This window comes from Meleagris gallopavo, chromosome 2 (genome assembly GCF_000146605.3).
Source record: "Meleagris gallopavo isolate NT-WF06-2002-E0010 breed Aviagen turkey brand Nicholas breeding stock chromosome 2, Turkey_5.1, whole genome shotgun sequence".
Taxonomy (NCBI): Eukaryota; Metazoa; Chordata; class Aves; order Galliformes; family Phasianidae; genus Meleagris; species Meleagris gallopavo.
Genome location: NC_015012.2, coordinates 108536189 through 108560517, shown reverse-complemented (window position 1 = coordinate 108560517; position 24329 = coordinate 108536189). Strand labels below are relative to the sequence as shown.

The window sequence follows — 24329 nt, the reverse complement described above, 5'->3', positions numbered from 1 at the left end:
GTTCTTCTAAAGCCCTTTGACAAATGCACTCAGCGTTGCATGTAGCATTCCAGTGCCAGCCTCGTTAAAGCTGCAAGCAGGATTAAAAGCATCCCTTCTCCCTTGATTGCATCTCTACTTAAATGAAAACCTCAGACATCTCCCTTCATTCTCATCCTTGTCTTCACCATTGGAGGTTTGTGCCAAAACACTACATCTGACATTGGCAATTGCACTCTGCTTTTCAAGGTGAGACTTTTAAAAGACAAACCCTTCTATGCTGTGCTAGTTCATGGAATCAGAGAATCACCAAGGCTGGGAAAGACCTCCAAGGTCATCCAGTCCAACCATCCACCTCCCACCAATATTTCTCCACTAAATCCTGTCCCCTCAGGACAACATCTAAACATTCACTTTGGGGTGAATTAACTGAGCTGAACCAACTGCTCACAGTGCAAGGGTTAGAGGTTGCATCATTCCAGTCTCCATCTTGCATTGGCCCTGGTCCCATCAGGTCATTCCCAACTCAGCAAAATACAAGCCCAGAAAAAGTTGGATTCTTTGCCAGTTTGGCCCTTGAAAGCTGATCTGTTTAACCTGTGCTTCTGCCTCAAATTTATTAGGGGACTCAGAGAACAGAAACAAGGACATAAGGTAGGCCTCCATTGCTCAATATGGCAACTGGTGTCAGAATTACTGGGAGGGAATGTCTTGATCTCCATGAAGGGCTAAGGTTTCCCTAGAGCCCAACATCCTTGGTGGCTCATATTTACTTCAGGGACAATTATGTATCTCAACAGCTACAGAAATGGCGAAGAGCCTGGAGCATCTCTCTTTTGAGGAAAAGCTGAGAGTCCTGGGGATGTTCAGCCTGGAGAAGAGAAGGCTTGGAGGAATTTTATCAATGCTTCTAAATAAAGGGTATTACATGGATGAGGCCAGGTTCTTTTTGGTGGTGCCCAGTATGGACAAGGCACAAACTGGAACATGGGAAGCCTGGATCTTCTTTACTTTGTGAGTGACAGCACCATCAGAAGCTGTCCAGAGAGGCTGTGGAGTCTCCTTCTCTGGAGGTATTCAAAATCCACCTGGACACTTTCCTATGCAACCCAGGGAAACTGCCTTAGCAGGGGGTGGGCTAGATGATCTCCAGAGGTCTCTTCCAATCCCCATGATTCTGTGATATCCCAGAGCATGTGGAACACCTTAGTTAGGCAATTGACACCCAATTACACAACGAAACCTCAACACCAGAGACAGGTACCCTCATTAAGACACCTACAATGCATGTTCAAGTTATGTCCACCATTTAGGAGCTTGAAAACATTGCAGACATCTTAGGGAAGATGCATCTCACATGCACTGTAGACATCTTAGTGAAGTTATCTGAGCAGAGCCTGAACATAGATGCCTAGAGAAGAAAATACCAAAGGGAGTACATGGATTTCTAAGCTGGACCAGAATTACTCTGCACATCCTCTGAGATGATAAAGGTCTCCATGGGAATTCGTAACGATTATTACAGGATATGAAAGAATCACATTGTCCCTACCTTAGGGAGAGAAGAGACAGACTTGCACCACAGCCAGACACCAGCCAGGACACATTGTAAGTAGGAGAAGACCCCACCACAGTTACTGCTTCTATTATCTGCCCACCCAGCCGACGTGGCTTGGGATCCCTCTGAGAAACTGAAAGGAAAAATAGCATAAGCATCCACCAGAGTCAGGAGAACAGATGTAATCATGCCTAGGTTATTTCCATTTTAGAGCTGGTATCTTGTTGGTTTGGGGAAGAAGTGCTTTTTGTTTGAGCAACAGCATTCAAGAGTTACATTTACAGAAATATTTCCAAATAAACCCAGAGTGTTGATGTTTGGCAATTAGTTCTTGATATCTTTTTCCACAAAAATTAAAAAAATAGAGAAAATAAGAAGATTTGTGCCTGTTATGAAACAGCCTTCCCGTTCAAAATGGTTTTAACTAGCTCTGTCATTAAAACTTTCTAAGAAGAAACATGGAAACACCCAGGTTGTGGATGCCCCATCCCTGCAGGCATTCAAGACCAGGCTGGATGTGGCTCTGGGCAGCCTGGTCTGCTGGTTGGCGACCCTGCACACAGCAGGGGGTTGGAACTGAATGAGCATTGTGGGCCTTTTCAACCCAGGCAATCCTATGATACGATTCTATGACTGCAACATTCACAGGAAATAAATGGATTCCTTTACCAGTCACAGCTCTGTCTGTGATGATGACTTCATCAAGGTAGAACAACCCAGCTGTTTCCTTCTGCTGGATGCTCAGCAAGTCAATCTGATGTACAAACACCGGGGTGTTGATGGGAAGGTCCTGGAGAGGCACAGAGCGACTCACACACCCTGTCCAGAGGTCAGTGCAGGAGAATGTCCAGCTGGAAGACACCAAGGTGGTGCAGTCTTTGTTTTATTGCTGGGTAGTTACAGTGAATGAATCTGGAGATAAACTCAGATGATGCTATTATTACCTGCACACAACATCTGATCACTCAACAAGTCTCTCTGGAAGATATAAAGCTTTAGATCCCTGCTTCAGCACCCTCCTCTACAGAGATCAATACCAAGCTTAGGCCCCTTGAGAATTCCAGACAATTAATCAAGGTCCCTATTTCTTTCCATCATGTAGTAATGTTATATGAACCCCCCTCCTGCTTTCCAGAGGTACACACACAGCCCACACTCAGCCTTACAAAACACAGAAAAAAATGGAAGGATCCAATTGATAAGCATAGCATGGTGATCTGTAGGTAATCCAGGAGGCTCCTGGTATGTATCAGGGATAATTTCTTGAGCCAGGTAATAGACAGCCCCATCAAAGGAGATGCAGTACTGGACCTACTGCTCACCAACACCAGTGAATTGACTGGAGACATCAGGATTGAAGTTTGCACTGGGACGTGCTGGTCAAACTGGAGAGCAAGAAGAACACGCACAGGCAGTGGAAGCAGGACAAGTACCCTGGGAGGAGTACAGGGATGCTGCTAGCCTGTGTGGGGACAGGGTGAGGAAGACAAAGGCCCAATCCAGAAAAGTGAGGGATGCCTATCCCTGCAGACAGCGAAGGTCAGGTTGCACGGGGCTCTGAGCACTGATGGAGCTGTGGGTGCCCATGCTCACTGCAGGGAGTTGGACAGATGGCCTCTAAAGGTCCCTTCCAAGTCAAGCAATCCTGTGATTCTATGAAAGCTAAGATTCCAATTTCACTTTCTGAAGTTCTTCAGATTGCTGGTTCGGATTTTTTTTTTATTTTTTGTTTGCATGCTTGTTTTCTTAAGATGTGCCTGCCCCCAACTTCGCACTGCCCATAGTGTTCTCCATCTGTGGCGTTTTGTACTCATATATTCTAGCTGAAATACAGAAAATCAAGAACTACACCAACTTTCCAAGCTTTACATTCTAATGATACCACAACTTCCCTGGGAAAAAAAACCAAACAACTTCATTTTCATCTCATATCAGAAAATCTACTGAATGACGCCAAAAAAACCCAGGAAGTTAATGTCTGATTCCTGGTAATTTCTGCTAACTAGAGACTGATCAAACTCTCCAGGCCAGTGCGCATTATGGTGAAATAATGTGCCTATCTCTTCATATAGTCTTCAAAAACAATAGAAGCACATTCCAGGTACGTCAGCACAGGGACAGAGCATCCATCAGTTTGCCCCATGTGACAATTTATTTTTCACAGAATCACAGAAACACCAAGGTTGGAAAAGACCTATAAGATCATCCAGACCAACCATCATTTTAGACAAACAAGAACTTGCTGCTCCCCATTCTCCTAGAACACCCTCTTACTTTGGAAAATGTCATCTCTGTGCACTGTGTCTGGATACCTTGTGGGGTCAGTTCCATTGAAATCCCACTGGCAGGTGAGGTTTCTTTCCATTGAAGATAAGGAAATGTTGGTGTAGGACACTGAGATATGAAGAATGTTGCTCATGTGGCCTTTATGTGCAAAACAAACCTGCAAAGAAAATGAAGAAAAATGTTTTCATGTAAACATAGCAGTGTTTATAACTACAGTGACAATTTACTCAGCAAGAGCAGGCGCTTACATGTGTGTACTCAGTAAGGTCATATCTTAGAAGAGATGATGGAGTAGCTTTCACCAGCTGGCTTGGGCTGCGAGCACTGAACCTCCCACAGAATGGCTCTGTTCCATAGACAACGTGTTCTGTGGTGACAGAGTTTTCTGTACCTGAAGCAAAAACAACAGGATGAGAGGCTTAAAAAGGATTCAGATAACAAGTACAGTCAAAAGTTTTCATGGAAATGACAAAAATAGAGGTCCAAAACAATTGTATCTAATAGTTCTGCTCCTCAGTGTCCTGCCTAGGTAAGTTATGAACATTCACAGTAGTTCCCTAGCTTAAGGGAGGATAGATCATAGAATTATAGAATTGCTGGAAGAGACCTCAAAGATCATCAAGTCCAACCGCAATCTGACCATACTACACTAATCATTACATCCCAATGCTGACCAGAAAAACCTTGTGGAAAATGCTACCATCTTAAGCCAGATAGAGTATGACCGATTGAAACCACCCTTCCTTTTCAAAAAACACTCAGGCAAAGTTAGAGATTAATATCTTTAAGCAACTGAGAATCTGCCCTCACTTTTTGGACTTCTGTTCCATTGAGTTATCAACCTTGTTACCAAAAACCTGCTAGGATTTCTCATTTCCAGTGTAAAAGAGGCTTTCTTCTTACAGCAGACACTGATAAATCATCTTTTCTGTCAAAATGAGAGAAAAAGCCCTGCCATTTGAAGTTGGTAGTTTTAAATATATAAAGAGAAAATACGTAAAGGAAGGAACCGTGATTCTTTACACAATGGGTGTTGGAGCTGTTGGAATCTCTGCTGGTAGATACACTGAAGGTACACCCATGGAAAAAAAAAAAAAACAGGCACATGAAAGTCATAGAGCTGAAAATACTTCATAGAATTGTAGAATCATAAAGGTTGGAAAAGATCTCATCTGGTCCAATCATCCACCTACCACCAATGCTGCCCACTAAACCACATTCCTCAAGACAACATTTCTTGAACACCTCCTGGGATGTTGACTTTACCACCTCCCCAGGCAGCCCATTCCAGTGTTCAACCAGTATTCCAAAGAAGAATTTTTTCCTAATATCCAGTCTGATCCTCCCCTGGCACAACTTTTTTGTTGGCAAGATTGGAGCACTGAGATCACAGAATTAGACAAAAAATGTCCAACTAATTTCCAATTTGGAAAGTTGCAAGGTTTCCATTTTTTTGCCTAAAGCTTCCCTTCTCTCTCCAGTTTAATTAATTCCTTTCCTCCGCTTAGATGAGTCAGTCACCAAACACACATATTCCTGGCTGGGTCCTGTTCTCTCTGTCTACACTAAATACAAGGATGTATTGTGAGGTCTCTAGGCAATCATTGACTTCCTGGCATATTTTAGTATATTTTACTGCTATCAGAGATATAAAATGGAATTAGTTTCTGATGTAATACTTCAATATCAGAAAAAAAATGGTGTATCTTTATTATTATTATTTATATAACACTTGCCTAAATGTCAAGTGTAGCACAGATTTTCACTTTCTCAGTCATTGGGAAGCACCAAAAGCAAAAGACTTATCATCAGGCTATAGCCTGAGCTGTCGCTTTGGGCTGCTCCAGATCTGCTTCCCCAGCACACATTATGAAACATGAATAATTTCACATGCCCGAAGACTTGGCTTTTCTGTCTGTACTCCTAATGGTTCCAACACTGAAAAATAACCTGCTCTGATCAGCTTCTTGCTGTATGATTCAGTCACGGAAATTATTGCAGAAAGACTCTCATTAATACATCGATCATGTTTGTAATATTAGTTCTATGTAATATGTCTCATTAGAATAAATGCAAATAAATCCAGTAAAAGCATAAATTTACTACTGTTGAAGGTTTTGAGTAAATTTATGCCAGAAAATGACTCCCACAGTAAATACTTATTTGTTACATTACTACCTTCTTTCTCAAAGCCATCATGGAAGAGTATTTTAGCAGAAGTTGGCTCAATGTCACACCCAACTGAAAGAAGTTCCTCTATTGCTGTTTGGACCTTTAAAAACAAAAAGTGAGAAGTGGTCACAGGACAGTGATGCCTGGCTCATTCCAGTAGAGCTTTCACACTGTCACAGTTGCACTGATTCTATTCAGCTCCATACAGACAGAGCCTAAACTTCCAGGTCTAAAATCCTTTAGGGTGAGACACTTACCTGAAGAGCAGTGGAATTTGTGTGGATCATTCTGCGGGGTGCATTGCTCCAGGAGATACTGAACCATCCCGTGCCAGACACAGTCAGCATCTGTCAAGTGAAGAAACAAATAGATGAGAACAGGTACAATTCTCACGAGACACAAAGAGGTCAAGTCTGCTATGTGGATTTTCTACCAAGGAGGAACAGCCCATGGCAGTAGGGTTGGAACTCGATGATCTTTCATGTCCCTTCCAACCCAAGCTATTCTAGGATTCTACAACAACTTCCCACACCACTGAGCACTGAAAGGTGAAAGTTTACATCGCCCAATTGCAACACAGAGCTGATCTGATAGTGAACCCTTTGAGTGTGCTGTCAACTAGTGGGGAAAAAAAATTGAAACTACCCCAAACTTTCATGAATTAGCATCAAGAACAAGGTAACAAGCAAGGTAAAACCAGACTGCACTTTAGACACGAGCAAATTACAATGCATCATAAAAACATCCACCTGGCAACAAGTGTGAAAGTCACAAAAACGTTCTACTGCTACATGGCAGTATTTATCAACTAAAGCAGCAGGTCAACAAAAAGTGGGAACGCACTGTCATGTCTAAGTGACAAGATTTTTACCATTAGGATCTATCCGAGCCCATTGAATCAGGGTTAGTCTACATCCCATGAAATTCTTGAGGTTAAAATGGACCTCTGGAGGTCATCTAGGCCAAGGTCCTGTCCAACATGGGTCAAGTACCCGGCACTGACCTGTACATCTGGGAGATATAAAGCATGAGCCCGAATTTCATGTCTCTCAGTGTAGTAGTTGTTCACCACCTGGGGATTCAGCCACGTGTTGTGTATCTGGACTCCAACTCTCATCCCATTGCTGGGTGCCTTTCCATGATGCAGTGCTTCCAAGTAGTACCTCAGGCCAGCAGTTAGCTCAAATTTCTGGGATTTTGGTTGCCAACTCTCACTCCAGTTCTTCACCCACTTCCCAGACCATTCCAAATTGCCAGATGGGAGAGAAGCAATTCTCACCTATGTCCAGATGAACCAAACCAGTGATAATTTCAAAACACCAAAATATGGTACCTTCAGCTCCAAAACCAGAGCTGTGCTTATAGCTGACAGCAGTGGGTTGATGTTTCAATACATTCTTTCCTATTCTACAGCAAAAAGCCTTCACCTCAAAGATCTTTGATTTAGGGCTCAATAACATAAACAAGACAATTCTTATGGCTGACCATATAAGCCCCACTAATAATTCCTCGTGTAGATTTTCATAGATGGCTTCAGTTCTCTAGCTCACAAGCCTGAAACACAGATGAAAATGTCTGCAGGAAAAGACATCTGAAGACTCTAGAGACAATAGCATACATTTCATGAGACAAATGGCCAATAGGGCCAGATGTAAAATGTCAAATAACACCACACAAGGTGTCACTCTGCAACAGATGCATAATAGGAGCCAACGAGGCAATCCATGCTGGGATAATCCCCCACTTGAAATGTCCTTAATTAAAGCCCCTCCCTATCACGACTGCCTTATTTTTCTCCCTGCTAAGAGTAATACCTTATGCTGTGGGTCTTGGGATGAACTCAAGTACAGAGACGCCGGACCATCTGCCTGAATCCAGAAGGTGTAATTGTTGGTCTGAGGAGCCACAAAAAATCCACGAAGCCTGGAGCTAAGCAAAAGCAGAACACCCATAACATACACAAGAGTTACTGTAAAATCCCTGCCACCCAGCACCCAACCTCCACATGTATACTGAGAACATGAAAACAAGCATGGCTTTGTTGTTGCCATCATCTTTTCTATGTTTTTCTTCTCAAGCAAAGTCTTATTTCTCAGCAGGCCAGAAAAGGCTCAAAATCCCTCGGGATCAACTGAGAAGAGTACAGAAGTGATAGAAAAATGGAAATGTCCAGCACATTGCAAAGCTGTTCCTAGGCACATCCCAAGAGGCACTAACATGGCTCAAACATCTTCATAGAACTGAGGATAATCTATGGCTGCAGTTGCCAACATGGGCTATGGATGTGACCAAATCTCCAACCCAAGGCAGCACCTAAGTAGAGTTCCTTCTATCTCGACAGCAATTTCTTTCGTGCTATTTCAGCACATCTAGGCCAAGCAGAACAAGAACACCAAGAGAAAGCAAAAAAGGGAGGAAATAAAGTACTTTGCTGAATATGTTGAGCTTCAAAAGGACCTCAGAGCAGAGGGTTTGCTTTGATTTATGGGAGCTATGAAGTCAGGCTCTGCTGAAAAGAGCTGTCATGTGTTACTGCTACACCTTACACTACTAAAGGTGATTGCCACAGCTTCATCTCCTTTTAAGATCAGCGAGTACCTGAAGGACTGCTTTGCTGCAGACAGAAATCTTACTGGGGATTGGGCATTAGGTACAAACTGCCATCTATATCCAGGCCCTGCTTCTGTCAGATCAGAGGCATCATCCCAGACTTCAAAGAGAAGCCCTCGATTTCCTACAAAGTTAAAAGAGAAGTGTTCTCAGCAGCAGCCAACAACAATCCCAGAGCACATATGCTAGAATTGGTGGTGCAAGGAGGCTAATTAATAACCAATTAATAAATTGGCTCCATCTGTGGGGTACTTTTTTTTTTCTTCACTTTTTTCTTCTACGAGGTAGAATACTGTTCCCACTTTAGGAAATTCATGGTGCCTTGAAATCCTCCACCAGTAAGAACAAAAATCTACCAAGACCAATCTACTTCCCAAAAACCTAAGATGACTGCTCTCAGAGGAAAAAATACCAAACTGATCCATAGTCAACATAAGTTGAGCATCATTATGGGCACAGTAATTTCCTACTGCAACGTTCTACCCAGGCAACGTACCCAAAAGTCTCTACAGCAGCACAAGTTCCCCATTCTGTCTCCTAAACATCATTCATACTTCCCCCCCCCTCATTTTTCCCAGCTGTATGGGGCTGACCTTCCTCCCACCATAGGCCATCTGCAGGCAGAGGGCTGAGCTTTCAACTTTGCCTTTCCTTGCTATGAACCTAAGATAAACTAGCTTGATGTTTTGGAAAACCAAATTTCTTGATGATTTCTCTCTGTTTCCACGTGTGTTGGTCTGTTGGGACTTTTGGTTATTAGAACACTGTACCTGGCTGGGAGGCACCAAGCATCCTGCTCCTGCCAACAGCCTCAGTGGTGCAGATGATTTGCCGGGGAGAGACACGCTTGACTTTACAGGGGACACCTGGCAGCAAGAAAAGGAGACAAATGTGCCATTGAGAGTTGGAAATGCACGAGCTGCAGAATCATCAAAGGACCATTACAACTGGAAAAGACCTCCAAGACCACCAAGTCCAACTCCAACTCACTCCCACCCATGCCCACTGACCACGTCCCTCAGTGCCACATCTCCTGAGCACCTCCAGGGATGGTGACACCACCTCTCCCTGGGCAGCCTGTATCAATAAACCCACTTTCATTTCCAAAAGACAGCAATGAGTTGCTAGAAGCCTCTATTTGTACTGTCAACCAAGAAAAATCATTCATTCCCATAGCCCAAATGATGCTGATCCTTGATGCTGAGTACAACTCCCATGTTATCACTGCCCATGAACACCAGCTGGGTTGAATGGGCTTCGTATGTTCACAAAAACCCTCAGCTCATTCCTCCCGTTACCTGCAGCAGTGACCTGCACGGGCTCCTCAAAAAAATCCCCTGTAATAGTGAGGTCAGTTCCTCCTGCAAGACTTCCAGCCACCGGGAACACAGAGGCTATTTCTGCAGAGGAAGGAAAAGGGGGATCTGAAAACAAGCACAGGAAAGATGAACCCCAGCCCTATTTCTGTCAAAGCCAGCAGTGCACTTGCACTCTTTCCAAGTGGAACAGACTCCTGTGAATCAAAGAGGCTTCACTGATCCTTCACTGCGATTTCGGCAGCCGCTGAGATTACAGCAGGAATGAACCACTCGGGTAACTTGGCCACACAACAGGGAAATACCAGAATGCCTGGGCTGTGACTTAGCAGTGACTGCATCTGTCATGCCCAGATTCTAAACCATATCTTCTGTGCTACTGAGGAGCTCTGGAAAGAAAAGTGACATTAAGACTGCTTTAATCCTTTTGACCTTGCCTGACTCGTCTCCCAGTTTAGCCCGTAGGTTTAGGTGTCACTGCACTTTCCAGTTGTCCCACAAGGATGAACAGAGGGAGGTGAACAGATGGTGGATATCTACATTGTGTCTATGAGAATCTTACAGGATCTGATCATTTTTACAGTCATCCCATTCCACACTGGAAACCTATTTTTCTCTTTGTTGAAGTTTACTCACTTTTCACTCATGCATCCTAGTTTAAACAAACTTTTTTTTTTTTGTATCATCTGAAAAAGACTAAAAGCATGAGAGAAGCTTGTCCAGATTTACATTTTCTTTTCTTAACTTTTTCATTTTAATTTAATCTCACTTTGACAGTATTAACTATTGGCTACTGCAGTACTGCCTATTGGAAAGCCCTGGCAGACCTCACTTCTCCAAGTGAGGTCTCCACTAACAATTAATTACACACATAGTTACTCCATTTGTAAGTAATGATATAAAATTATCCTCTTTTACGAAGTGTTTTGAATATATAGGTGAAACAAGTTGTATGCTATGAACAATATACAAAATCCATTTATGTATTGTCTACATTCTTTAAAAGAAAAGAAAAAATTGTTATCTCCTGGACCATGCTCCCAAGATACAATCCTATAAAGTAATTACTATTATTATATTAATTTCAGCCCCTAGACAGGTCAGAACAAAGGCAAACAATGGCAAAAGCATGGTGGGAACTCTCACCATAGCCAGAGATGTCATGTGGAAGTCATAAAGTGTCTTGGTCCACATCTTTTTAAAATAATATTGCAGCAACCTGCTATTCACCAGCCTTTAATCCAGATCCCAGAGTGGCTGAACATCACCTTGCTGCTGGTGAACTAGCCTATCCAAAGGCCTACATTATAGTCTTTTATGGCCAGCACTGCATTCATACCGAACAGTATGACATAAGGGGGAAGGTGATATGAAGTCCCTTTGGATTCAACACATCAAGTCTGCTGGTGCTCTGACAGCACAAGGAATAACGATAGCAGCTCCATTCCAAACCCTGGCCGACTCTCAGATTAGGCTGTCCAAAAGAGTGTTCAAAGACATCCTTAAGAGGACCACAAACTCACTGGAGACTTAGAACACAGCCCATGGCAGCACACCCAACCTCAGCATATAAAGCTGGTATAGCTGAAATTTTTGGCCTGCAGCTTTGTGTAGTCAGCCCACCACAAAACTTATCACACCAGTAGAACTACATGTTAAAATGAGGTCACATTGGGATGAGCAACAACCAGAGGTGTTCCTTAGACAATACTGGCACTGCCATGGCACAGTGCAAGCGGTGGGGTGGGTCAGTGCAATACCTGAATGCGTTTGGTACAAGAAAAGCTCCTGCTTGGCACTGATGAGCCAAGCATCTTTGTCTATCACTGACCTGCAAGAGAAAGAGCTGTGTTAGAGATCCCTGTCCCCTTCAGTCAGTGCAGACCTTCCTTTGGCAAGGTTGGACACTTTTATTTAAGTTGGACTTGGATTACGTCTCTTTTGGGCACTGAAGCCGAAGTATTAGAATCACAGAGATGCCTTGGGGGAGGAACACGCTCCCTTTTCATTCCTAATCTACTGATCATCTTCTCAAACCAGCAAAACCTCACGTCTAAGTAATGAAACACAAGTTTTGATTAAATTTCAACACACTCATCCTCAGAAATGTAGCTGTGCTCCCGTATGAAACTATAGGGGAAAAAAAAAAAATAAAAGGATGTTTTACTCACTTTCCTTTGTTAAACACTGAGAAGCTGACATTGTGGGACCCTGGGGGAGAGAAAAGAAACATGCTTATGTGACAAAAACATGGAGACCTTTAGGAAGAGCACATCCTACCAAACCTTGTCCAGACATCCTGCCCCCATTCTCTTCCTTATGCTTTTCTTATAACAGTACAGTTGTGTTGATTTCTGCTGACCTGCTTGCAATTTAAGAAAGAAATTCCTCAATGTGTACCACAAGAGTCCAAAAAATCTTGGAAGTAAAAGCCAAAAAAAAAAACCAAAAAAACAACCAAAACCAATAATCCCTTGAAAGAGTCTGCAAGTCTTTATGTGGTGCACATCCATTACTGCTGCATCACTTCGGGAAAGTTCCAGGAGTAGGATTCAACTCAACTCAAGACATCTAAATTCCTATTCCTACATGTAACTGGGGCTGAATTCAGTGGCTTATATACAGGTTTCAAGAACCACCCAAAATTCCCTGGGGGTAGTGGAGAAATTGCTCAGGATTGGCACAGGACCTACAGGAGATCCTTCTCTTCTAGTGGAGTGGCTGGAGGCAATATTCAATCACATTTCAACTGAATTGAACATCAAAGTAGGAAGCTCACAGCCTTAGATTATACTACATTGTATGGATCTGCTCTTACATATCTGAATCTGCAAGCTGAACCTCAGGGGAAAAATTCCTCTCAGATCCTGTGGATCCTATCCAACCTTACTTGCCATGCCAGGAAGGTGAGAATCTCCTTCAAGACCCCCATTATCTCTTAAGCCCATCATATACAAGATGAAATAAAATAGCAAAGGAAAAAATAATGGTTCCTCTAGAGCTGCAGGAGTAGCAGAATTATGATCTCTCCCACACACCCCAACATTTTCACCAACCTATGTGGTTCCCTTCCACCCGGCACTGCATGGTTCCCAGTCCTTCTTTTGTCTGAATGGAATAGCTGTGGAGAAACAAAGGGCTTCGTTGAGCCTTGGGTGCAAAAAATCAAAGCACAGTGAGAAGCATCTAATCAAAGATTGAGCTTTCACATCTGAGTTAGTTATGCTCACTACCCTTTAGAAACAAGAGAGAAGGGACCATCAGCAGCTTGGGATGATGCGTCCCATCACTCTAATTTGCCCCCTTTATCCTTGTTTTGATAAGGTGATGATCCCACTGGTGATCACTTGCAGAAATCCCATTTTAAACATGAGCTAGAGCAGACAAGCCTTGGCTTCTAAACTTGAGAAGGGCAATTTAAACCCATGCCTCTAGAAGGAGAGGGCCTGCATAGGACAGAGGGAGCTGATGTCTGAGCAGGAGATCAGAGATTGCCAGCAAGATGGGAAACAGCATTAAATGGGAAAGCAGCTTGGGGAGGACAGGGGGACATCAATGATGCAATGACATGATCTGTACAAACTTAAACTATAATTCGTCTAACCACATATAGAACAAGTTGGCAGCATCAGTGGTTTTCACATTTTAAACCCACTCTTTATCAGCATCAGAAAGGGTTTCCTGCTTGGGGAATGTAGGCAGCACAGTGGTGCAGGGAATGCATGCAGGCTGCTCTCAGAACTGCTCTCCTAAGGGCAGGGAAACTCTTCCTGATATCCAAGGTCCAACCAGCACCTCCCTTGCTGCACTAAGGGCTGGATCCTCAAAAGGATTTGAACGCCAAACTTCCAAGCAAATCAATGGGATTTTGGTAACCAAACCCCACTCCAAGCCTGGTTTGCAAGGATTTGTAAAGTGACCACGCTGCCCATTTCTAGACAGTGGAAGCATTGGAGGACCAGACCTACATAAGCACCAAATCTCTGATTTGTACAACTGAGGACCTAACTTTAAAACACGGTCTACTCTGGAGATAGGCAGTAAATGAGTATTTCCAGAGATATTTCACACCTCCTCCCACCCTTAAAACTCAACTATACCAGTAGGACAGACTATGGGCTTATTTTTCTAGGAAAAAGCTCCCAGAAAAGACAGCATTTCCTGATGCCTCTCTTAATTGCTCTGCATGCCCCCCAGTCTGCAAATAGGAATGAGTAGCAATTAAGCAAGCTATGCTGGTGCTATATCAACCTTTGGGAGCCATGGAACAACAAGTTCCATCATCAACAGAACAATCTGCATTTAAGTTCCCCTCCTGGGAGGCAGGAGGAATTTTACAGCCCAATAAGAGGGCTCACTGAGAAGCCCTGGCACTGAATTTCACTGGCTTTTTCCTCATTTCCTTGTAGCAACAGCATTGCTTTTCCAAAGCTCACAGACACTAAGAGAAGCACAGCAGAAAAATATGGTCTGAGCTGTGTTTGCTGTGTCACGTTCTCACCACAGCAGCATAGAAATACTGTCCTGTGACTGTGAGCTTTGCACTCAGTGATGACCTGCAGTAGTGCAGAGGGTAAGGAGAACAGCATCTGCCTTTTCCTCAGCCCTTTTCCTGGCAGATGTGGTTGCCAAGCCACTCTCCATCATATCTGAAAAGCCACTCTCCATTATATCTGAAAAGAGCTGTCAGGCAAATTCCCCACTGACTGGAAAAAGGGAAGCATCACTCCTATTTATAAGAAAGGGAGAAAGGAAGACCTGAGGAACTACAGGCCAGTGAGCCTCGTATCTGTGCCTGGGAAGATCATGGAGCAGATCCTCCTGGAACACGTTATGGCTCATGAGGGCTGAGCAGGTGATCTGAGACAGCCAGAATGGCTTCACCAAGGGAAGGTCGTGCCTGACCAGTCTGGGGGCCTTTTGTGATGGAGTGGTGGCATTGGTGGACAAAGGGGAGGCGAGTGTTGTTGTTTATCTGGACTTGCACAGGACCTTTGCCGTGGTCCTGCGCTACATTCTCATCTCTAAATTGGAGAGATACGCATTTGTAGTCTAGACTGTTTGAAGAATAAAGAATTGGTTGGATGGTCACAATCAGAGGTTGGAACTACAGCGAGCCAGCAGCCCACTCTATCTGACTGGTCAGCTTCCCACAGTCCTTCTTCACATTATGCCAAAACTGAGAAGTTTATTGAAAAGCCAAGGAAATCTTGATGCACAAGACGTGCTGAGGCCTTACACCAACACAAACCCAAGGTAGGTCAACAACTGACATGCTTCCTGCTTGCCCGTCAGCAAAAGAGCAGAGGCTGGTCCATCCATCTCCTTCTGCCACAAGAACAGCTGGTCTAGGGAAAAGAAAGAAAGATGAGACATAAGACAGCTTCCCCAGGGAAGTGACTGAATCACCATCCCTGGATGTGTCTAAAAACTACTTGGATGTGGTGCTCGGGGACATGATTTAGTAGAGGGTTGTTAGGGTAGTATGGTTAGGTTGCAGTTGGACTTGATCTTGAAGGTCTTTTCCAACTTGAGCAATTCTATGATTCTATGATTCTGTGATTCTGTTAAAATCAGCAACCAGTATTTTCAAAAGGGTCAGGAATTCTCCCTCACTTGTATCTGGCCTTTATTAACCTAGAAAACAGGATGAGCCCAAATTGTTTGGTTGGTTTTTGTTTTGTTTTGTGTATATATTATTTGTGCGTATGTAGATTGTTCCAAAAGTAATGCCTCCTATTTATTTCTGTGGAAACTATCACAGATATAAATGATGCAATAACACTTTGACAAAGCCAATTCTCAGCTATAAAATGCTATTTTGAACATAATCGCTAGCATTAACCATGCATTTTCAGTAGAGATGAACAAGAGCCTGCATTCCATGCCCACAAAAATCTGCACCAGCAGAGGTGACCCGGTGTTGTTGTTTCCACTGCTGAACCACACCACCCAGCCCTCACTGTGCTCACACCCACTGGTTGGTCTCCATAAACATTTAGCAAGCATCAACGAGTATCTGTGGGTGCAATTTTTTCTGCACAGAGGAATTCAGTTAAACACCTTTGCTTCATATGTACTTCCATGTCAGATGTTATTCTGTCAGACTGCCCCTCTGCTGCTGTCTGTCACAAACTCTACTGCCATACCAGCAACATCTGATGTCATAGACCAAGATAATAAAATAGGAGGCATTACTTTCAGAGCTGCCTTCATATATATTCTGTATACATATATGTATATATATATATACACACACACACACACACATACACTACTTTTCCCTTTGGTTGCATACTAAATAGTGCATGTTCATAAGGATTGTGATAAAAACCCATCTTCAAGACCAATGCTAACCTTGGGCAGCACAAAGCATCGGTAGTTTGGGTCCCGGATAGACCCTTACCTTCCAGAAGCAACAGGCAGCACAAGTACAGCACTGGGCTGGTACAACCACAGTGCTTCAAGATGGAGCTCAGCTATTTCTTTATTTCATCAACAGAAGATGCTATAAAGACAGATGACTTGAAAACACTCAAATTCCTAACATCAAATTCACCAAATTCATCACCTTAAAGAATTGATAGTGGAAAGAACTTTCACTAGAGAGGAGGAATCAGGTGGGAGAAATAAATTCACAGTAATTAGTATAACAAGCAAAAGATGGTTATGTTTCTTGAAGAGTCAACAAACAATTAAGGCAAATAAAGTAATTAAAAACCTCTAGTGAAGTTTTCACTTTGCTAGGATCCACACCCATGACAGCGTGTTCCCCTTCATTTTCCTCCTTCAGCCTGGCTCTTATGTCCCAGGCCTTGCTCAGGCAGAAAGTGAACACAGTACTGATTACATTTAAGGTCTTGCCAAGACCTGTAATGACCACAAACCTGCCTTAAACTACAGGCTGAAAGAACTGATGGCAGATACGTGGGTCAGCATATATCAAACACTACGAGTCAACCATCTTACCTTATCAATACTGAGCAGCCCAAGAGCACATTGAGCTCTCCTGTATGGCAGCCAACTGCATGAAAGGATCTCCCTTTGAGTAGGAACACCTCTTGGGGTTACCCTTATGCAAAGATCCCTTGTACCTCACCATCAAGAGGCTCCCTGCCAATGCAGATCCTCGTTGCATGACTAGTAGTTTAAGATTTGTTGGTTTCACAAAGGTTACACATCAGGTTGACTGTGCCCTCAAACAGTTGACCAAGTCCATGACTAGGAGTGGCTCCAGCTGCACCTGGGCTCCTTACCTCCATGTTTCAAGGAGTTCAGAAAGCAAAGAGGTCCACTCTCACCATCTTAGTTACAAAAATAAGCTTTGCTGAAGTGCTATATTGCACCAGTAAATATATTCCTGCCTCTTTCTTATGAGCGTCTAGTTTCCATCTGCAGTGCTACTAAGAACGAACAGAAAAATAATCACCGCTGCAAAAATGATTAGTTCATCACTGGACCACTGTATGCTATATAAAGCCTGAAAAGGCATACACCATGCTTTTAGAACACCGACCAAAAAAAAAAGAAGTTTTTTCTTCCTCTATCTGAATATGTGTTACGGCTCTGGCCAAGTGCAAGTCTCCACTTGGAACACACTTAGTAACACAAACCAAAAATGGGCACACTACTCATGTGAAACCAGGATGTAAACCTGCCTGGTGTGCCAAGACTCCAAGGCCATTTCCTTTTTAGCTATGGGAGGTCAAGCTGTAAATGAGTAATCCAGCAGTGGAGCACGCAGGCACACCAGCCTTTCTTCCCACAGATAGAAGACTTCACAGGTCCACTGGAGGCAGGTAAAACAGTAGTGAATATCAAACAAAAGGATGCTAATGCGTACCCAGTGAGGGCTGATAAATGGGTGCAACAGGTATGGCAGGAATCTGCACTGGGCTTTCATTCACAGTGGCAAAGAGCTGAGCTGCTCAGCAAGGGACTTTTCCATTCAACCTAGTGGCTAGTTACAAAAACATAGAATCATAGAATTGAAAAGACCCACAGTGCTCATCCAGTTCCATCCCCCTGCTATGTGCAGGGTCACCAACCAGCAGACCAGGCTGCCCAGAGCCACATCCAGCCTGGCCTTGAATGCCTCCAGGGATGGGGCATCCACAGCCTCCTTGGGCAACCTGTTCCAGTGAACATTTAGTGGTCAAGTTTATACTGCTTTCTCTCAAGAAAATTTCGAAAGTCTACCCACTTTTCTCTGTTGAGTGCAACCCTTGAAGCAGCAGAAAACAAATTCAAACCTCCCTTGAAGACAGAGAAGTGACCAGAGAGGTTTTGAAGCAGTGGAAAAACAAAGCTTTCTGTCCCCACACACTTCTGCTTTTGTCTTGTGACTCACTAGAGCGTTTTCTTCAAACTAACAGTATTTCTAGAAATGCAAATGGAAGGGAAAATTTATTTAACTTGAAGATTCTGACATTATTTTAATTAGTTAAATTTTAATTTGCTAGCCAAAATAAAATCTACAGCAACCAGATGCAATTACAGTAAATTCACACTGAGCTGTGATTGACTGTGCTGCCAGTAAACAAACCAACTAGCTTAATGGACCAGTTGCAATTAGATTAACAAAGTTTGCTGGAGCCCAACTCATGAGCTGCAATAAAGCACAAAAGCAGTAAATGGCAATTCTGGGCCAACTGGTTGCAATTTATTGTTCTTGCAGAGTGCAGTAGAAGAAAACAATTTACAGGGGCTTTGTCGGGTAGCAGCTCATATATAATTACCCATCAATATAATCCACATTGAAGTCCAGGGTCTCATATCTCCCAGCAAATGTCTTCCCATAGATCTCTATTAAATTTCCTGTTGAAGAGGAAATGGAAACAGAAGGGCGTCTTTTAAAAGTGGAGTATTTACATTTGCAGATTTTGTGAGCTGAACAAAAGAAATTCCAGAAGAAATTCTTTGCAAACAGTGCAGAGAGGTGCCCAGTTGGCTGCACCTATATCTACTCTCTATCCAAGTTCAAGGTGACTGCTTCCCCTTAGTCCAAAACACACCTTTCTCAGTGAAAAAAAAATTATTCCTTTTTTTTTTCCCCAGCAAAACTCTGGTATTTGGACTTTGAAGGCATTTCCTCAACATTTATCAGCTGAAAGCACCATCCTGACCAAATGCTGCTGCAGAACGCCACAAAGCAGCCAAAGTGGCATTGCTAACATGCACTGGGTGTTCGTGCACAAAAGTCCATTCTCACTGTGTTGTGCACAGCAGCCACTTCAGCTTTAGGACAAGCTATTCAACACACTAGAACGCATGCTTAAAATTAAGCCCTTAAAGCAGAGTCTAAAATAAGAGCAACAATATCAAAGTTTAACATACAGTACGATAAAGGAATACTTACAACAAATAAGCAGTTTAAACCAAAGCCAATTCAGAGAGCAAAATTTTAACCTGCATATCTACACTGTAGATAAATACGTAGATTTGTGATGTGTGTTGTTTTCTGAGCCCACCATAGGCAGCAGAGACCTAATTTGTGTGGTCAGTAAGATCACAAAGAACAATTCAGCTTGCCCCAATAGAAGCATTTGGCCAGTTGGATCACGCCCAACACTCCACTGACTATGCTGGGTACCTGGTTAATTCATTTGTCAGCACAGATAGCTTAAATCATCTGATACACCCTATCCTCACTCTGAGGGTCCAAAAAGGAATGAGTCTTTCTGGTCCTGCAGCATATCCACAAGCTTCACATAGCTTTGTTTTCTCAGCTAGCACTGAACACTTGACATTACCCATGCTGTCCCTTGGGAAGCCTAGCATCCAGCTAAGAAACCTGTATACAGACACTGTATTACAAGGCATGAGAATCTAGAACTGAACTCCACCTGAAAACACTTAAAACCAAGGATGGACTTCAAATGATGAGCAATTTAGTGCATTACCCATCTCTTTTGTATGCAGGGGAACAGACCCCTTCTGCAAACCCGTTTTCCTGGTCAGCATGAGCTTGGGCATTACGTTCTGAAAAAGCCTGTGTTAAATCCAGCAAGACAGAACTCTTATAATAATAATAAAGATGGGATGGAACATCAAATAATAATTAAAGTGGTCCCCAGCCTAAAGAAAGGTCCCTTACCTGGGATGCCAGATGGAGGGCTAATTTGGTAAACCACGGGAGTCTGCTCAGCAGAAAACTGCAAGTAGAAAGTTGTAGTTAAACAGCAGTCATTCTCACAGCAGCCCAGCGAGCTCTGATTACGCTCTGTTCACAACACAGTTGGCAACCACACTGCAGAGACTCGTGCTTCAGAACTGGATCTGAAGAGCAGAATCCTGCTCCGAGAATGGAACAACTTCTTCCCCCTTTGTGTTCAGAGTCTGGCTTGCTGCTCTTTCTGCATCCTCCTTGTGCTCTGGACTACTTTGAGTCAATCCCAGAAGATATGGTTTAACACTACAAAATTGCTAAGCCGTGTTCTTTCAGGTGTTCAGACCCCCATTTCACCTAGCATTGTGGCATAATTCTTCCCACCAGTAGCATATCTTCAAAGCTATTTCTGCTTCACAGTTCTGGGATACTTCAGCTAGCCTTTAACAAGCTTATCAGTTGCTTGAACAGTGTAGCCAAGGAAATGCTTATACTGACCCTTGTTAACACAGTATAACACATCACAGTGTCCTCGGGACAGAATTCCTTGTCCTCTAAGGAAGAAAGGAAGTACTCAAAGTAGATTACGGGGCTCTACTTTGGCCAAAAACGAAGCCTCAGAGTAAGCAGTTTTCAAGTAAGCTTCTTAGAGACAGGGACCACACAGCAGGCCTTTGCAAGTGGAAGAAGGCTGTCCTCAGCATCCTGAAGTAGCTGAGACAGAGACAACCAAACCCAGCACAAACTTAGGCTGCACTTTCAAGAAGCCAATCAGCTCTGCTGACCTCTTCCTCCAGATTACTCTAAAAATCTGCAAGTGTTTTGCTTGTTTTTAAGAAACTGACTCTAGGATCTTTTGCTTACACCAACACCAATCCTATTCAAACAGTGGTGTGCAGGACCATTACTCATCTGCCAAGGGGCCAGGAGTACTCATGGCTATCCACATGCTGATAACTCACGTGGAATCAGCTCACCATCAGCAGCAGCTGGACTCCAGCACTGCCCACCTTGCTCACTATCACAGGCACAACCCTGGTTTAAGCAACAAGACCTTGGAAAGCCTTATTCCTCAGATACCTGCCCTGACATGCAAGAGTAATGCAGTTTTTTCCCCTGTGCAGCATTCTGCACTCTGGAAATGAGTAACACTAGGTAAGATCCATCAAGGTATTTAGGTACCTTGGACTTCGGATGATCTGTAAAGGCACCTGACTTGTTCAGATTCTGCAAAAATCCGTTTGCTCCTCTGCTGTAAATACCTCCATAAAACTGGCCAGCTACATTGCTAGCTAGCTAGATCCTGGTCCTAAGTCATCAACTACTTGATTTCATCAACCTTATAGGAAAAAAACAAACAAACAAAAAAAAAAACAACTTCCCCCTTGGCCTGTCCCTATCCACCAAGTCATCCATTTCTTAAAAACTTCATCACATCTCCCTCATCTTCATCTTGAGTCCTCTCTTCTTGTACCTACAGATGCTGCTGTCAGCCCAGTAGAATCAGAGAATCATTAAGGTCAGAAAACACCACGGAAATCCCCTAATCCAACCATCACCTCCATGCCTACTCACCATGTCACTAAACAGATAGCATAAACAACTGATTTCCAAACTCAAATCAAGAACGCCACTGCAAATATTTTTTCAAACCTTCCTCAAACCCCACCAGAGCTCAGTATATTTATTTCTTTATTATGGTCACATGGAAAATGAATGAGTAGCCACAGACCTTCCAGTTATGGTCACGGCAGAGCAGCAAAGCCCATACCACAGGCTGGAGCCAATGCAAAGAAATCAGCCAGAACCAGCACAAAAGCAGGGCCACAAGCTGACACAAGTCTTGTGAGCCGTTCAGACTTGTTGCTGCCTGCAGCAGGCTTTTCCAATCCACTGCAGAGGCGAAATTAATTTTTAATACACATAGCTCCCAGGTCCCAGTCTCAAAACAAAAAGACACATTGTGTTTTATTTAGCTTGCAATGTGTCTCATTAACAGCATCCCCTGGTGATTTTTCATCAGCTCTCTAAGCTAGCTGAACCCCCCAATGACTCTTTGGTTTTAATGTGCAATTTACTGAAATGCTGGGCTTTCTTGCTTGATACTCAAAGTTAGCAGAAGGGGGACGTGACTTCTGAACAGACTAGGCCTCATCCTGAAGTGTACAGCCATGGCTAAGGGGTCTGCTCTGCAAGAAGCCCCAACATCATGTCATAACTGCTCTTAGTGAAGCCCCAAGAATCACAGAACCATAGGCATGGGACCTCTGGGGACCATTAAGTCCAACCTCCTCAATGCAGGTTCCTCACAGCAGGTTACACAGGAAAGCAGGCATCCAGTTGGGTCTTGGATATCTCCAAAGGAGGAGACTGCAACCAGTGGTGAACTCATGGCCAACCCTTTGAGCAAGAAGTTGGCCATCTTGAGGTCCATCCAACCCAAGCCTATGACTCTACGACTCCACTGTGTTCAAGGGATGTTTATATGTTGTGTTGAAGGACTTGGTTTAGTGAGAGCTATCGGTGATAGGCAGGTCACTGGAACGGATCATCTTGTAGGTCTTTTCCAACCTTGGTGATTCTATGATATTAACCACTCTGCAGCAGTATGAGCAACTGCAACCAGCAAAGGGCCTCAGACAAGATGAGAGTACTTCCAGCCACAAGAGCTGAGAGCACCACCTCGCTCCACCCTCCTTCAGAAGCCATGGAAGCAATCATTTCCTGTTTTTATGTTTACAATGCTAGCAAGACCATGCACACCCTTACAAACTCGTTTAGTTGAAAATGGCAAATCCTGCTATATGGCCATGAGAGTCACAGAAAGCATGACTAATTCTGGACAAGGGTAAAACAAACCCACAAGATGGTCTTCTGACTGTGTGGCTGACGTGCACAGACAGGTTAACTCAGTCCCAGGTTTTTGCTTCTGAAAGACCTCAGGTCACATAGATTGTCCAGTGCCAGACCACTGAATGTAGTGTGCTCTAGTTTTAAGGGACACAAGGAGCATCTTAGCTTCATGTCCTGACGTGCAATCACTATGAGAGATGCTACTTCAATACAAACCCTGTGAGACCAAGCTTGACTTCTTTCAGTATCAGAAACTTTTATCATACTTCTGTCTTTGTTTGGTGATTACCTTGAAAGCATAGTTTTCTTTCTCCACCCCAGTCAGGTTGTTAATCACACGTCCTTTAAAGCTCACCTCCACATAGTACAAACCCTCCTGGGGTGAAGACCTAGGTAGGAGAAAAAGAAAAATATTTATATTATTTTTATACAGATGGATTTGTTGTTATTTTCAAGGTAAAAGGGTTCTTCATTGGGTCATTCTAAACAGCTTCACTGAAGCTTTGGTAAAGCAAACTACATTCATGTGATGAACACAAACTCTGCACGCAAACCCAGACTCTGGAACTACAGTTTAAAGTGAATATGAGGGCAGAGGAAAAAGTTGTACTTAAGTGCAGAAGGCAATAGGAATATACCAGAACATACACTCACATTGTATGTAAATGCAAAGCACATACACATGCTCATTAGCATTCATTAATACTAATGAACAATTGTAATTCATTAATATTAAAACAACCCAAGGCTGCCTAGATTTACAGAAAAGCTTGGTTTGTAAATTAGTACTACACCCTTAGTGAACATGGTTTCACAGCACAGTATTCGGTAGAATTAACTCCCAAACAAATCACAGCAGTGCGGGATGGAAGAACTCCAACAGGTTTGCTCCTACTGCCTCTCGAGGCACTATTAGTCTGCTAGTCAAACAACATCCTTTAAGTTATGACAGGCTGGAGAAGGGGGATCTTAGATTCCTCAGCTGCTGCTTAGAGCCATATTTGTTTCTCTTCTTACCACAAGCTTCTCTCTGTGATCTTGGGCAGGCAAGGACATCAGATTTCCTTGGGTGCCGTGCTCCTGCCTACAGAGTTTTGAAGATCTGAGCCTAGCCTGAATTTCAGTTTGTTCTCCTCAGCATGGGGGTTGGAGCTTTGAGGTCCCTTCCAACCTAGGCCATCCTGATTCATATACAACACGATTAATTAACCTAGTACTTCATTAAATTGCATGGATAAATGGAGCACAGCTTAGGAGGTGCTCAGGTACAGAAACAGTGCCTGTGCAGACTCAACAAGGATTCTACCAGACAGATGGCAAAGTTCTCACCAGGAGAGGTTTAGATTGTATATGAGAAATAATTTATTCATGGAGAGGGTATCAAACATTGGGCAGGGGAGGATGTCCCCAACCCTGAGATATTTAAGAGAGATGTGGACATGGCACT

The 24329-nt window shown here is 43.3% G+C and overlaps 1 protein-coding gene across 1 annotated transcript; it reads right to left on the bottom strand.

The window, feature by feature from the left end:
- Positions 1-1503: 1503 nt before the first annotated feature.
- On the bottom strand, positions 1504-23267 carry LOC104910060 (fibrocystin-like). Its single transcript, XM_031552658.1, has 18 exons — positions 23172-23267; positions 20018-20075; positions 18660-18738; positions 15195-15269; positions 12978-13042; positions 12093-12132; positions 11682-11752; positions 9904-10005; positions 9376-9471; positions 8594-8729; positions 7810-7924; positions 6999-7274; positions 6253-6342; positions 6002-6095; positions 4072-4214; positions 3850-3980; positions 2207-2388; positions 1504-1670 (listed from the first exon to the last, which is right to left on the bottom strand). The coding sequence occupies exons 5-18, from the start codon at positions 13006-13008 to the stop codon at positions 1528-1530; spliced, it is 1650 nt and encodes a 549-aa protein (XP_031408518.1). The 5' UTR covers positions 13009-13042; positions 15195-15269; positions 18660-18738; positions 20018-20075; positions 23172-23267; the 3' UTR covers positions 1504-1527.
- Between the last annotated feature and the right edge of the window lie 1062 nt (positions 23268-24329).